This window comes from Oncorhynchus nerka, linkage group LG19, assembly GCF_034236695.1.
Source record: "Oncorhynchus nerka isolate Pitt River linkage group LG19, Oner_Uvic_2.0, whole genome shotgun sequence".
In the NCBI taxonomy this organism is placed as follows: domain Eukaryota; kingdom Metazoa; phylum Chordata; class Actinopteri; order Salmoniformes; family Salmonidae; genus Oncorhynchus; species Oncorhynchus nerka.
This window is the reverse complement of record NC_088414.1, coordinates 49,326,301-49,341,561: the sequence shown is the minus strand read 5'-3', so window position 1 is coordinate 49,341,561 and position 15,261 is coordinate 49,326,301. Positions and strand designations below refer to the sequence as shown.

The window sequence follows — 15,261 nt, the reverse complement described above, 5'->3', positions numbered from 1 at the left end:
ATCATTACAGACAGCCAGGGGAACACCCCAACACTCAGACATCATTACAGATAGCCAGGGGAACACTCCAACACTCAGACATCATTACAGACACAGACCCCAACAGAACACTCCAACCAGGGAACACTCCAACACTCAGACATCATTACAGATAGCCAAGGGAACACTCCAACACTCAGACATCATTACAGATAGCCAAGGGAACACTCCAACACTCAGACATCATTACAGATAGCCAGGGGAACACTCCAACACTAAGACATCATTACAGATAGCCAGGGGAACACTCCAACACTCAGACATCATACATATTCCAACACTCAGACATCATTACAGATAGCCAGGGGAACACTCCAACACTCAGACATCATTACAGATAGCCAAGGGAACACTCCAACACTCAGACATCATTACAGATAGCCAAGGGAACACTCCAACACTCAGACATCATTACAGATAGCCAGGGGAACACTCCAACACTCACACATCATTTACAGATAGCCAGGGGAACACCCCAACACCCAGACATCATTACAGATAGCCAAGGGAACACTCCAACACTCAGACATCATTACAGATAGCCAGGGGAACACCCCAACACTCAGACATCATTACAGATAGCCAGGGGAACACCCCAACACCCAGACATCATTACAGATAGCCAGGGGAACACTCCAACACTCAGACATCATTACAGATAGCCAGGGGAACACTCCAACACTCAGACATAATTTACAGATAGCCAGGGGAACACTCCAACACTCACACATCATTTACAGATAGCCAGGGGAACACTCCAACACTCACACATCATTTACAGATAGCCAGGGGAACACTCCAACACTCAGACATCATTTACAGATAGCCAGGGGCACACTCCAACACTCATAATTTGCAAACAAAGCATTTGTGTTTAGTGAGTCTGCCAGATCAGATGCAGTAGAGATGACCAGGGATTTTCCCCTTTAAATGTGTGAATTAGACCATTTTCCTGTCCTGCTGAGCATTCAAAATGTAACAAGTACTTTTGGATGTCAGAGAAAATGTACGGTAGTAAAAAGTACATTATTTTCTTTAGGAATGTAGTGAAGTAAAAGTAAAAGTTGTCAAAAATATAAATCGTACATTAATTTAATTAATGTACAGATAACCAAAGGTAATACTTTAAAGTATTTTTACTTAAGTACTTTATACCATTGGGTACCGGTACCCCGTGTATAAAGCCAAGGTATCATTAATCATTGTGTATTTATTCCTTGTGTTATTATTTTTCAATTATTTCAAAAATATTTCTCTTTCTGCATTGTTGGGAAATGGCCAGTAAGAAAGCATTTCACTGTTAGTCTACAGCTGTAGTTTACAAAGCGTGTAGTGACTAATAAAGTTTTATTTGGATTTGAACCTGCAAAACTGACCCAAGATCAGCTTATAGGGGCAACTTCACCCTCCACCAACCGCAGGCCAGGTTAGGCGTCGTTCCTCCCTTTTGAACCATTCTATTGGCCGTGAGGTATAAGGTCCGCCTACCTGGCACCTTTTTTTTTTTTGTTGTTTGTTGCCACAATCTATCAGATGTTTAATGGTTGATATGAAGAAGAGGGGAATAAAAAAAATAACGTGATTGGAAGATGAAGAGGAGGAGGTGTGGTGATCAACCAATCAGAAGACAGGATGACCCATCGAAAACAAAACAATCAAATTAAAAACAACAGTCACAACTAGATCAAAACAACACTGATCAGAATACAGCTTTGGTCCTGAAAAGAAACTGACAACCTTTAATACAGACGAACTGATGCTTTAAAAACCCTGTTTATACTATAATACATCTCCACACTCACAGCTGGGCCTTATTGCCCCCCATACACTATATATAGTGGATATGTACACTAGGACTGACTGTCTGTCTTAATGGCAGACTGTACCAATCTGGGGGGGGCGGGGCCAGGGAGGCGGAGAAGCTCTGTTTGACAGAGAGGAAGAGGAGGAAGAGGAGGTGGGGGAGGAGCGTTGAATCCGTTGGTGTCTGTCAGGTTTACAGTTCTGATCTGAGAGAGAGAGAGAGAGAGAGAGAGAGAGAGAGAGAAAGAGAGAGAGAGAGGGAGAAAGAGAGAGAGATAGAGAGAGAAAGAGAGAGAGAGAGAGAGAGAGAGAAAGAGAGAGAGAGAGAGAGAGAGAGAGAGAGAGAGAGAGAGAGAGAGAGAGAGAGAGAGAGAGAGAGAGAGAGAGAAAGAGAGAGAGAGAGAGAGAGAGAGAGAGAGAGCAGAGAGAGAGAGAGAGAGAGAGAGAGAGAGAGAGAGAGAGTTGTATAAATAATGATAATCAATTAACAGGTATATTCTATTTAACAGGTATATTCTGTTTGACAGGTATATCCTATAAAACAAGTATATTCTCTAAAACAGGAAAAGTCTATATAACAAGTATATTCTATACTAACAGGTGTATTCTATACTAAGAGATATATTCTATACTAACAGGTGTATTCTATACTAAGAGATATATTCTATACTAACAGGTATATTCTATACTAAGAGATATATTCTATACTAACAGGTATATTCTATACTAAGAGATATATTCTATACTAACAGGTATATTCTATACTAAGAGATATATTCTATACTAACAGGTATATTCTATACTAACATATATATTCTATACTAACAGGTATATTCTATACTAAGAGATATATTCTATACTAACAGGTATATTCTATACTAAGAGATATATTCTATACTAACAGGTATATTCTATACTAACATATATATTCTATACTAACAGGTATATTCTATACTAACATATATATTCTATACTAACAGGTATATTCTATACTAAGAGATATATTCTATACTAACAGGTATATTCTATACTAAGAGATATATTCTATACTAACAGGTATATTCTATACTAAGAGATATATTCTATACTAACAGGTATATTCTATACTAAGAGATATATTCTATACTAACAGGTATATTCTATACTAACAGGTTCCACAAACATTCAGAAGAACAGTTGTTTGTATTGTGTTGTTTTGTGTTGTTTTGTACGGTGTTGTTTTGTATTGTGTTGTGTTGTTTTGTGTTGTGTTGTTTTGTACGGTGTTGTATTGTGTTGTGTTGTTTTGTACGGTGTTGTATTGTGTTGTTTGGTACGGTGTTGTTTGGTATTGTGTTGTTTTGTACGGTGTTGTTTTGTATTGTGTTGTTTGGTATTGTGTTGTTTTGTATTGTGTTGTTTTGTACGGTGTTGTATTGTGTTGTTTGGTATTGTACGGTGTTGTATTGTGTTGTTTGGTATTGTGTTGTATTGTGTTGTATTGTATTGTGTTGTGTTGTTTTGTATTGTGTTGTTTTGTACGGTGTTGTATTGTGTTGTTTGGTATTGTGTTGTATTGTGTTGTATTGTGTTGTTTTGTACGGTGTTGTATTGTGTTGTTTGGTATTGTGTTGTTTTGTATTGTGTTGTTTTGTATTGTGTTGTTTTGTACGGTGTTGTATTGTGTTGTTTGGTATTGTGTTGTATTGTGTTGTATTGTGTTGTTTTGTACGGTGTTGTATTGTGTTGTTTGGTATTGTGTTGTTTTGTATTGTGTTGTTTTGTGTTGTGTTGTTTTGTGTTGTTTTGTATTGTGTTGTATTGTATTGTTTGGTATTGTGTTGTTTTGTATTGTGTTGTATTGTGTTGTATTGTATTGTATTGTGTTGTTTGGTATTGTTTTGTATTGTGTTGTTTGGTATTGTGTTGTTTTGTATTGTGTTGTATTGTGTTGTGTTGTTTTGTGTTGTGTTGTTTGGTATTGTGTTGTGTTGTGTTGTTTTGTATTGTGTTGTTTGGTATTGTGTTGTGTTGTGTTGTTTTGTATTGTGTTGTTTGGTATTGTGTTGTTTTTGTATTGTGTTGTTTTGTATTGTGTTGTTTTGTGTTGTGTTGTTTTGTGTTGTTTTGTATTGTGTTGTTTGGTATTGTGTTGTTTGGTATTGTGTTGTTTTGTATTGTGTTGTTTTGTACGGTGTTGTATTGTGTTGTTTGGTATTGTGTTGTATTGTATTGTGTTGTTTTGTACGGTGTTGTATTGTGTTGTTTGGTATTGTGTTGTATTGTGTTGTATTGTGTTGTTTTGTATTGTGTTGTATTGTGTTGTTTTGTACGGTGTTGTATTGTGTTGTTTGGTATTGTGTTGTATTGTGTTGTATTGTGTTGTTTTTATTGTGTTGTTTTGTGTTGTTTGGTATTGTGTTGTTTTGTACGGTGTTGTATTGTGTTGTGTTGTATTGTGTTGTTTTGTGTTGTGTTGTATTGTGTTGTATTGTGTTGTTTTGTATTGTGTTGTTTTGTATTGTGTTGTTTTGTATTGTGTTGTTTTGTATTGTGTTGTTTTGTGTTGTGTTGTTTTTGTGTTGTTTTGTACGGTGTTGTATTGTGTTGTTTTGTATTGTGTTGTTTTGTATTGTGTTGTTTTGTATTGTGTTGTTTTGTACGGTGTTGTATTGTGTTGTTTGGTATTGTGTTGTATTGTGTTGTATTGTGTTGTTTTGTACGGTGTTGTATTGTGTTGTTTGGTATTGTGTTGTATTGTGTTGTATTGTGTTGTTTTGTATTGTGTTGTATTGTGTTGTTTTGTACGGTGTTGTATTGTGTTGTTTGGTATTGTGTTGTATTGTGTTGTATTGTGTTGTTTTGTATTGTGTTGTTTTGTATTGTGTTGTTTGGTATTGTGTTGTTTTGTATTGTGTTGTTTTGTATTGTGTTGTTTGGTATTGTGTTGTATTGTGTTGTATTGTGTTGTTTGGTATTGTGTTGTTTTGTATTGTGTTGTTTTGTATTGTGTTGTTTTGTACGGTGTTGTATTGTGTTGTTTTGTACGGTGTTGTTTTGTATTGTGTTGTTTGGTATTGTGTTGTTTTGTACGGTGTTGTATTGTGTTGTGTTGTATTGTGTTGTTTTGTGTTGTGTTGTTTTGTGTTGTGTTGTTTTGTATTGTGTTGTTTTGTGTTGTGTTGTTTTGTGTTGTGTTGTTTTGTGTTGTGTTGTTTTGTGTTGTGTTGTATTGTACGGTGTTGTATTGTGTTGTTTTGTGTTGTGTTGTTTTGTATTGTGTTGTTTGGTATTGTGTTGTTTTGTACGGTGTTGTATTGTGTTGTGTTGTATTGTGTTGTATTGTGTTGTGTTGTATTGTGTTGTTTTGTGTTGTGTTGTTTTGTGTTGTGTTGTTTTGTGTTGTGTTGTTTTGTATTGTGTTGTTTTGTGTTGTGTTGTTTGGTATTGTGTTGTTTTGTACGGTGTTGTATTGTGTTGTGTTGTATTGTGTTGTGTTGTTTTGTGTTGTGTTGTTTGGTATTGTGTTGTATTGTGTTGTGTTGTATTGTGTTGTATTGTGTTGTGTTGTATTGTGTTGTTTTGTGTTGTGTTGTTTTGTATTGTGTTGTGTTGTTTTGTGTTGTTTTGTATTGTGTTGTTTGTATTGTGTTGTTTTGTATTGTGTTGTTTGGTATTGTGTTGTTTTGTTTTGTGTTGTTTTGTACGGTGTTGTATTGTGTTGTTTTGTACTGTGTTGTTCCATAAGAGAACCACTGTTAGTTCAAATTCAAATCTCTTGTGGATAGTTGGGTTGGGTCCACCTTCTCTCTATCCTGATTCTGTACCCATAAAACATCGCCCCCTATTGGCCAACCCCAAATGAACACTTTAAAAAGCTAAAATGACCATTGGGGTACAGTATATAAGGCAACATCTGATGGACCAGTGACTGTCTGACCAGGAACAGGCTGTCTTACCGTAGTGATTTAGGTTATAGGACTACATCATGATGGATTGTAGCAGTCTACATTCTTCCCAACTGGAAAATAACCGCGAGCCACTGCGTACACACATCCATACCCACACATGTAGTCAGAGCCGGCCCTAGCCTTTTGGGGGCCCTAAGTAAAATTTAGCTGAGAGTGTCCTTTTAGGGAGGGGTGGAGTCTAGGCTAGTCGCCTTAGCATTTTTTCTCCATACATCTACCCACAGAACCTAATGGAGCATTGATGCAAGATATTTGAGTTTTCTGGGTTTCTGAGATGAGTTAGAATGTGTTTACCAGCAGCTGGGTCAGTCAGTCTGTCTGCCTCAAGCCTCATCAGTCTTCCAGAGCCACCATGCCTTTCACTGGATCCTTCACCCTCATCTAGAGAGAGACGGGGAGAGGAGGGGGAGGGGGGGGGAGAGAGAGAGGAAGAGAGAGAGAGAGAGAGAGAGAGAGAGAGAGAGAGAGAGAGAGAGAGAGAGACACACACAGAGAGAGAAAGAGAGAGAGAGAGAGATAGATAGATAGATAGATAGATAGATAGATAGATAGATAGATAGATAGGGAGAGAGAGACACAGAGAGAGAGACACAGAGAGAGAGAGACACAGAGAGAGAGAGACACAGAGAGAGAGAGCGAGAGAGAGAGAGAGAGAGAGGTGGGGGAGGAACAGACACAGAGAGAGAGAGAGAGAGAGAGAGAGGTGGGGGAGGAACAGACACAGAGAAAGAGAGAGAGAGAGTGAATGAGAGAGAGAGAGAGAGAGAGAGAGAGAGAGAGAGAGAGAGAGAGAAAGATAGATAGAGGGGGAGAGAAAGAGACAGAGATAGAGGGTGAGAGAAAGAGACAGAGAAAGAGACAGAGAGACAGAGGGGAGAGAGAAGAGAGAGGTGGGGGAGACAGAGAGAGAAAGAGAGAGAGAGAGACAGAAGAGAGAGAGAGAGAGAGAGAGAAAGAGAGATAGAGGGGGAGCGAAAGAGACAGAGAGGGGGAGAGAGGGGGAGAAACAGAGAGCGCGACAGAGAAAGAGAGAAAGAGAGAGAGAGAGGGGGAGAGAGAAAGAGAGAGAGAGAGAGAGAGAGAGACAGAGGAATGCATGAGGAACGGTTACATCACTGACCTGTGAGTACTTAGTGGAGCACACACACACACACACACACACACACACACACACACACACACACACACACACACACACACACACACACACACACACACGGAGGCATGAATGGCCCTGCTTGTGCTTTGCTGCATCTTTTGTGTCTCTCTCAGATGGATGGTTACATATTTCAGTTTGTTATTCAGATGTGAGATGATTAACCCTTCACTTACTGTAAGTACTGTTAACCCAGTTTAATGTTCACCCAGTTTACGGTTTAATGTTCACCCGGTTTAATGTTCACCCGGTTTAATGCTAACCCAGTTTAATGTTCACCCGGTTTAATGCTAACCCAGTTTAATGTTAACCCAGTTTAATGTTCACCCAGTTTACGGTTTAATGTTCACCCGGTTTAATGTTCACCCGGTTTAATGCTAACCCAGTTTAATGTTCACCCGGTTTAATGCTAACCCAGTTTAATGTTAACCCAGTTTAATGTTCACCCAGTTTAATGTTAACCCGGTTTAATGTTCACCCGGTTTAATGTTCACCCGGTTTAATGCTAACCCAGTTTAATGTTAACCCAGTTTAATGTTCACCCAGTTTAATGTTCACCCGGTTTAATGTTAACCCAGTTTAAAGTTAACCCAGTTTAATGTTAACCCAGTTTAATGTTAACCCAGTTTAATGCTCACCCAGTTTAATGTTAACCCAGTTTAATGTTAACTCAGTTTAATGTTAACCCAGTTTAATGCTAACCCAGTTTAATGTTAACCCAGTGTAATGTTAACCCAAGTTAATGTTAACCCCGTTTAATGTTAACCCGGTTTAATGTTAACCCAATTTAATGTTAATCCAGTTTAATGTTAACCCAGGTTAATGTTAACCCAGTTTAATGTTAACCCAGTTTAATGTTAACTCAGTTTAATGTTAACCCAGTTTAATGTTAACCCAGTTTAATGTTAACCCAGGTTAATGTTAACCCAGTTTAATGTTGACCCAGTTTAATGTTAACCCAGTTTAATGTTAACCCAGTTTAATGCTAACCCAGTTTAATGTTCACCCGGTTTAATGCTAACCCAGTTTAATGTTCACCCGGTTTAATGCTAACCCAGTTTAACGTTAACCCAGTTTAATGTTAACCCAGTTTAATGTTAACCCAGTTTAAAGTTAACCCAGTTTAATGTTAACTCAGTTTAATGTTAACCCAGTTTAAAGTTAACCCAGTTTAATGTTAATTCAGTTGAATGTTAACCCAGTTTAATGCTAACCCAGTTTAATGTTAACCCAGTGTAATGTTAACCCAAGTTAATGTTAACCCGGTTTAATGTTCACCCGGTTTAACGCTAACCCAGTTTAATGTTAACCCAGTTTAATGTTAACCCAGTTTAATGTTCACCCGGTTTAATGTTCACCCGGTTTAATGCTAACCCAGTTTAATGTTAACCCAGTTTAATGTTAACTCAGTTTAATGTTAACTCAGTTTAATGTTAACCCAGTTTAATGTTAACACAGTTTAATGTTAACACAGTTTAATGTTAACACAGTTTAATGTTAACCCAGTTTAATGCTAACCCAGTTTAATGTTCACCCGGTTTAATGCTAACCCAGTTTAATGTTAACCCAGTTTAATGTTAACCCAGATTAATGTTAACTCAGTTTAATGTTAACCCAGTTTAATGTTTACCGAGTTAGTTAACCCAGTTTAATGTTAACTGAGTTTAATGTTAACCCAGTTTAATGTTAACCCAGTTTAATGTTAACTCAGTTTAATGTTAACCCAGTTTAATGTTAACCCAGTTTAATGTTAACCCAGGTTAATTTTAACCCAGTTTAATGTTGACCCAGTTTAATGTTAACCCAGTTTAATGTTAACCCAGTTTAATGCTAACCCAGTTTAATGTTCACCCGGTGTAATGCTAACCCAGTATAATGTTCACCCGGTTTAATGCTAACCCAGTTTAACGTTAACCCAGTTTAATGTTAACCCAGTTTAAAGTTAACCCAGTTTAATGTTAACTCAGTTTAATGTTAACCCAGTTTAATGCTAACCCAGTTTAATGTTAACCCAGTGTAATGTTAACCCAAGTTAATGTTAACCCGGTTTAATGTTAACCCAGTGTAATGTTAACCCAAGTTAATGTTAACCCGGTTTAATGTTAACCCAGTTTAATGTTAACTCAGTTTAATGTTAACCCAGTTTAATGTTAACCCAGGTTAATGTTAACCCAGTTTAATGTTAACCCAGTTGAATGTTAACCCAGTTGAATGCTAACCCAGTTTAATGTTCACCCGGTTTAATGCTAACCCAGTATAATGTTCACCCGGTTTAATGGTTTAATGCTAACCCAGTTTAACGTTAACCCAGTTTAGCAGTTTAATGTTAACCCAGTTTAATGTTAACCCAGTTTAACCCGTTAACCCAGTTTAATGTTAACCCAGTTTAATGTTAACCCAGTTTAACCCAGTTTAATGTTAACTCAGTTTAATGTTAACCCAGTTTAATGCTAACCCAGTTTAATGTTAACCCAGTTTAATGTAAGTTTGTTAACCCAGTTTAATGTTAAAGTTAATGTTAACCGGTTTAATGTTAACCCAGTTTAATGTTAACCCAGTGTAATGTTAATGTTAACCGGTTTAATGTTAAGTTAATGTTAACCGGTTTAATGTTAACCCGGTTTAATGTTAACCCAGTTTAATGTTAACTCAGTTTAATGTTAACCCAGTTTAATGTTAACCCAGGTTAATGTTAACCCAGTTTAATGTTAACCCAGTTTAATGTTAACCCAGTTGAATGTTAACCCAGTTTAATGCTAACCCAGTTTAATGTTCACCCGGTTTAATGCTAACCCAGTTTAATGTTCACCCGGTTTAATGCTAACCCAGTTTAACGTTAACCCAGTTTAACGTTAACCCAGTTTAACGTTAACCCAGTTTAAAGTTAACCCAGTTTAATGTTAACTCAGTTTAATGTTAACCCAGTTTAAAGTTAACCCAGTTTAATGTTAACTCAGTTTAATGTTAACTCAGTTTAATGTTAACCCAGTTTAAAGTTAACCCAGTTTAATGTTAACTCAGTTTAATGTTAACCCAGTTTAATGCTAACCCAGTTTAATGTTAACCCAGTGTAATGTTAACCCAAGTTAATGTCAACCCGGTTTAATGTTAACCCGGTTTAATGTTAACCCAATTTAATGTTAACTCAGTTTAATGTTAACCCAGTTTAATGTTTACCGAGTTAGTTAACCCAGTTTAATGTTAACTGAGTTTAATGTTAACTCAGTTTAATGTTAACCCAGTTTAATGCTAACCCAGTTTAATGTTAACCCAGTGTAATGTTAACCCAAGTTAATGTTAACCCGGTTTAATGTTAACCCGGTTTAATGTTAACCCAATTTAATGTTAACCCAGTTTAATGTTAACCCAGTTTAATGTTAACCCAGTTTAATGTTAACCCAGTTTAATGCTAACCCAGTTTAATGTTCACCCGGTTTAATGCTAACCCAGTTTAATGTTCACCCAGTTTAATGTTAACCCGGTTTAATGCTAACCCAGTTTAATGTTCACCCAGTTTAATGTTAACCCAGTTTAATGTTAACCCAGTTTAATGTTCACCCGGTTTAATGCTAACCCAGTTTAATGTTCACCCAGTTTAATGTTCACCCGGTTTAATGCTAACCCAGTTTAATGTTAACCCAGATTAATGTTAACACCGTTTAATGTTAACTGAGTTTAATGTTAACCCAGTTTAATATTCACCCAGTTTAATGTTAACCCAGTTTAATGTTAACCCAGTTTAACGTTAACTCAGTTTAATGTTAACTCAGTTTAATGTTAACCCAGTTTAATGTTAACTCAGTTTAATGTTAACCCAGTTTAATGTTAACCCAGTTCAATGTTAACCCAGTTTAATGTTAACTCAGTTTAATGTTAACTCAGTTTAATGTTAACCCAGTTTAATGTTAACCCAGTTTAATGTTAACTCAGTTTAATGTTAACCCAGTTTAATGTTAACTCAGTTTAATGTTAACCCAGTTTAATGTTAACCCAGTTTAATGTTAACTCAGTTTAATGTTAACCCAGTTTAATGTTAACCCAGATTAATGTTAACTCAGTTGAATGTTAACCCAGTTTAATGTTTACCGAGTTAGTTAACCCAGTTTAATGTTAACCGAGTTTAATGTTAACCCAGTTTAATGTTAACCCAGTTTAATGTTAACTCAGTTTAATGTTAACCCAGTTTAATGTTAACCCAGTTTAATGTTAACTCAGTTTAATGTTAACCCAGTTTAATGTTAACTCAGTTTAATGTTAACCCAGTTTAATGTTAACTCAGTTTAATGTTAACCCAGTTTAATGTTAACCGACTTAAACCCTCATAGTTTCGATTAGACACACTAGAAACTCACAACTGTATACAGATGCCATATCTTAATTTGAGACAGTTTGCTACAGCAGGAAAATAATCCTGCAGCAACAAGAAATGTGAACTGTTATGTGGATTATAGTCGGTGGAAATAGTTTTGTCGGGTTGGTGACTTTTTCATTAGGGCAAATCAAGTCTGAAATGTTAAAGTTGAAATTACAAACTTTAGAAGCCTTTTTTAAAACCGTGAATACACAAAGTGTGCACTTCCTTCAGAATAATTCCTGCAACAACAGGATGATCAAATTAAGATATGGCACCTGTAGATAAAACCCATATTTTCCAGTCCACAGATTTCACATAGAAACAACTACAGGGGTCTCCTACCCCATCTCACCCCCCCCTCTCTCCTCCTCTCCTCTCCTCTCCTCTCCTCTCCTCTCTCTCCTCCCTCCTCTCCTCTCCCCTCCCTCCTCTCCTCTCCTCTCTCCTCTCCCCTCCTCTCCTCTCCCTCCTCCCTCCTCTCCTCTCCTCTCCTCTCCACTCCTCTCCTCTCCTCTCATCTCTTCTCCTCTCCCCTCCCCTCCTCTCCTCTCCCCTCCTCTCCTCTCCCCTCCTCCCCTCCCCTCCCCTCCCTCCTCTCTCCCTCCTCCCTCCTCCCTCCTCTCCTCCCCCTCTCCCTCTCCCTCTCCTCTCCTCTCCCCTCTCCTCTCATCTCCTCTCTCTCCTCTCTCCTCCTCCTCCTCTCCTCTCCTCTCTCTCTCCTCTCCCCTCCCCTCCTCTCCTCTCCTCTCCTCCTCCTCTCCTCCTCTCCTCTCCTCCCTCTCTCCTCTCCTCTCCCTCCCTCCTCCTCTCCTCTCCCCTCCCCCTCTCCCCTCCCTCCTCTCCTCCTCTCTCCTCTCCTCCCCTCTCCTCTCCTCTCTCTCTCCCTCTCCTCTCCTCTCCTCTCCCCCTCTCTCTCTCTCCTCTCCTCCCTCCTCCTCCTCTCCCCTCCTCCCCTCCCCTCCTCTCCTCTCCTCCCCCTCTCCCTCCCCTCCTCTCTCCTCCCCTCCCCTCCCTCTCTCCTCTCTCCCCTCCCCTCCCCCCCTCCCCTCTCCCTCCCTCCTCTCCCCCTCCCTCCTCTCTCCTCTCCCCTCTCCTCTCCCTCCCCTCCTCCTCTCCTCCCTCTCCTCTCCTCCCCTCCCCTCCCTCCCCTCCCCTCCTCTCCTCTCTCCTCCCCTCTCCTCCCTCCTCTCTCTCCTCTCCTCTCCCTCTCCCCTCCTCTCCTCTCCTCTCCTCTCCCCCCCTCCCTCTCCTCTCCCCTCTCCTCCCCTCTCCCCTCCCCTCCCCTCCCCCTCCTCTCCCTCTCCTCTCCCTCTCTCCCCCTCCCCCTCCTCTCCCCTCCCCTCCTCCTCTCCTCTCCCTCCCCTCCCCTCCTCCTCTCCTCTCCTCTCCCCTCCTCTCCTCTCTCCTCTCCTCCTCTCCCCTCCCCTCTCCTCTCCCCTCCTCTCCTCTCCTCTCCTCTCCCCTCTCCTCCTCTCCCCTCCCTCCTCTCCTCTCCTCTCCTCTCCCTCCTCTCCTCTCCCCTCCTCCCTCTCCTCTCCTCTCCTCTCCCCTCCCTCCTCTCCTCTCCTCTCCTCTCTCTCTCCCTCCCCTCCTCTCCTCTCCCTTCCTCTCTCCTCTCCTCTCCCCTCCCCTCCCCTCCCTCTCCTCTCCTCTCCTCCTCTCCTCTCCCTCCTCTCCTCTCCCCTCCTCTCCTCTCCTCTCCTCTCCTCTCCTCACCTCGTCCAGTTCTTTGCGTGTGTCGTCCTCCATGCGACGGATGTCCTCCATGGTGAGTTCGATCCACTTGTCGATCCAGCAGAACAGCTGACGGTGGAAGTTGGTGAACAGACGCTTCTCTTGCTGAGAGGGAAGGAGGGACGGAGAGCAAAGAGAGAGATAAAGGAGACATCCTAGTTGATATGTCTGTTACATGTCAGATAATAATACAACGTAGATTAAGACAGCCCCCCCCCCTCCCCCGCACCTCTTGATTCAGAGGGGTTGGCTTGAATGCGGAAAACACATTTCAGATAAATGCATTCAGTTGTACAACTGACTTGGTATCCCCCTTTCCCTTTCCCTAAACTGGAAACCAACTGACTTGGTATCCCCCTTTCCCTAAACTGGAAACCAACTGACTTGGTATCCCCCTTTCCCTAAACTGGAAACCAACTGACTTGGTATCCCCCTTTCCCTTTCCCTAAACTGGAAACCACAGCAGGAAATTATTTAGCCCCTGCAACTCCCAACCTGGCCAGTAGAGGTCAGAACAAACAACAAATACAGAACAGACATGGAGACGGGATGAATCAGTATAGACATAGAGACTGGGGCTGAGTTCTCATTCTCCGGGTGAACATGAGAAATCAACTTCACTCCTGAAATTCAACTCGGGGGAATCCCCAAAAAGCGTAGATGAGGTAACAACTCCATGTTGCTATGTCCTCCAGCCTCGCTTTAAATCCCTGTAGACTCGTCAACTAAAATGGCTCACAATCTACCACTTGACTTGAATGATGACCGATAGTCTGTAAATCAACTGAGTGAGTGAGTGAGTGAGTGAGTGAGTGAGTGAGTGGTGAGTGAGTGAGTGAACGAGCGAGTGTGAGTGAGTGAGTGAGTGAGTGAGTGAGTGAGTGAGCGAGAGCGAGCGAGCGAGCGAGTGAGTGAGTGAGTGAGTGAGTGAGTGAGTGAGCGAGTGAGTGAGTGAGTGAGTGAGTGAGTGAGTGCTCTCATTTGTTCAATGAGAATACAGCCTGGTTGGTTCTGTCTCATGGCTTTTATCCAGTCACCATCACAACCTTTATACCTCTCAACCCTCCTCACCTCTCCTCACCTCTCCTCACCCCTCCTCACCTTTCCTCAACCCTCCTCAACCCTCCTCACCTCTCCTCACCCCTCCTCATCTCTCCTCTCCCCTCCTCTCGTCCCCCTTCCTCACCCTTCCTGTCCTCGTCCCCCTCCTCTCCTCACCTCTCATCCCCCTTCCTCACCCCTCCTCTCGCCCCCTTCCTTACCCCTCCTCTCGTCCCCCTTCCTCACCCCCTTCCTGTCCTCTCGTCCCCCTCCTCTCCTCACCTCTCATCCCCCTTCCTCACCCCTCCTCTCGCCCCCCTTCCTTACCCCTCCCCTCGTCCCCCTTCCTCACCTCTCCTCTCCTCACCCCTCCTCTCGTCCCCCTTCCTCTCCCGTCCTCACCTCTCCTCACCCTCCTCTCCTCACCCCTCCTCACCCCTCCTCTCATCCCCCTTCCTCACCCCTCCTCTCGCACCCCTCCTCTCGTCCCCCTCCGCTCCCCCTCCTCTCCTCACCTCTCCTCTCCTCTCCCCTCCCCTCCTCTCCCCTCCACCTCTCCTCACCACTCCACCCCTCCTCTCCACACCATCATCCCAGTCATCATCCTCTGTACCTTCTGGATGAAGTTCTCCACTTTGTTCTGCAGGCCCCACCACTTGAACTTGACTGTCACCAATTTGTAGGCACACATGTGTGGGCAGTCTGTCTTCTTAGGGAGCTCCTTCTGCACACACACACACACGCACGCACGCACACACACACACACACACACACACACACACACACACACACACACACACACACACACACACATACATGTTTTATTGTACTGTAATGATGAGGGAGTTAGTACACAAGCAGACCAATGCAAACACAAAGACACCCTCTACTGTACCTTCCAGTCCGGTCCAAGTGGGCCTCTTCCAGTCTTCACTGACTTAAACTTAGAGGGGTCCTCCTCCGGCTTGTAGTCCTGGAGAGAGGGATGGATGGAGAGAGAGAGAGAGAGGGATGGATGAAGAGAGAGAGAGAGAAGGATGGATGGAGAGAGAGAGAAGGATGGATGGAGAGAGAGAGAGAGAAGGATGGATGGAGAGAGAGAGAGAGAAGGATGGATGGAGAGAGAGAGAGAGAAGGATGGATGGAGAGAGAGAGAGAGAGAGAGAAGGATGGATGGAGAGAGA

At 41.6% G+C, this 15,261-nt stretch overlaps 1 protein-coding gene across 1 annotated transcript in view; it reads right to left on the bottom strand.

The window, feature by feature from the left end:
• Window positions 1-336: 336 nt before the first annotated feature.
• The window catches only part of LOC115126452 (phosphatidylinositol transfer protein alpha isoform-like), a 107,581-nt gene continuing 92,656 nt past the window's right edge, over window positions 337-15,261 (bottom strand). The window contains exons 8-12 of the mRNA XM_065004588.1: window positions 14,973-15,050; window positions 14,691-14,801; window positions 13,019-13,141; window positions 6,087-6,173; window positions 337-2,048 (exon numbers count right to left, since the gene is read on the bottom strand). Coding sequence (XP_064860660.1) covers window positions 6,126-6,173; window positions 13,019-13,141; window positions 14,691-14,801; window positions 14,973-15,050 — 360 coding nt within the window. The 3' untranslated portion in view covers window positions 337-2,048; window positions 6,087-6,125. The remainder of the gene's footprint in view (window positions 2,049-6,086; window positions 6,174-13,018; window positions 13,142-14,690; window positions 14,802-14,972; window positions 15,051-15,261) is intronic.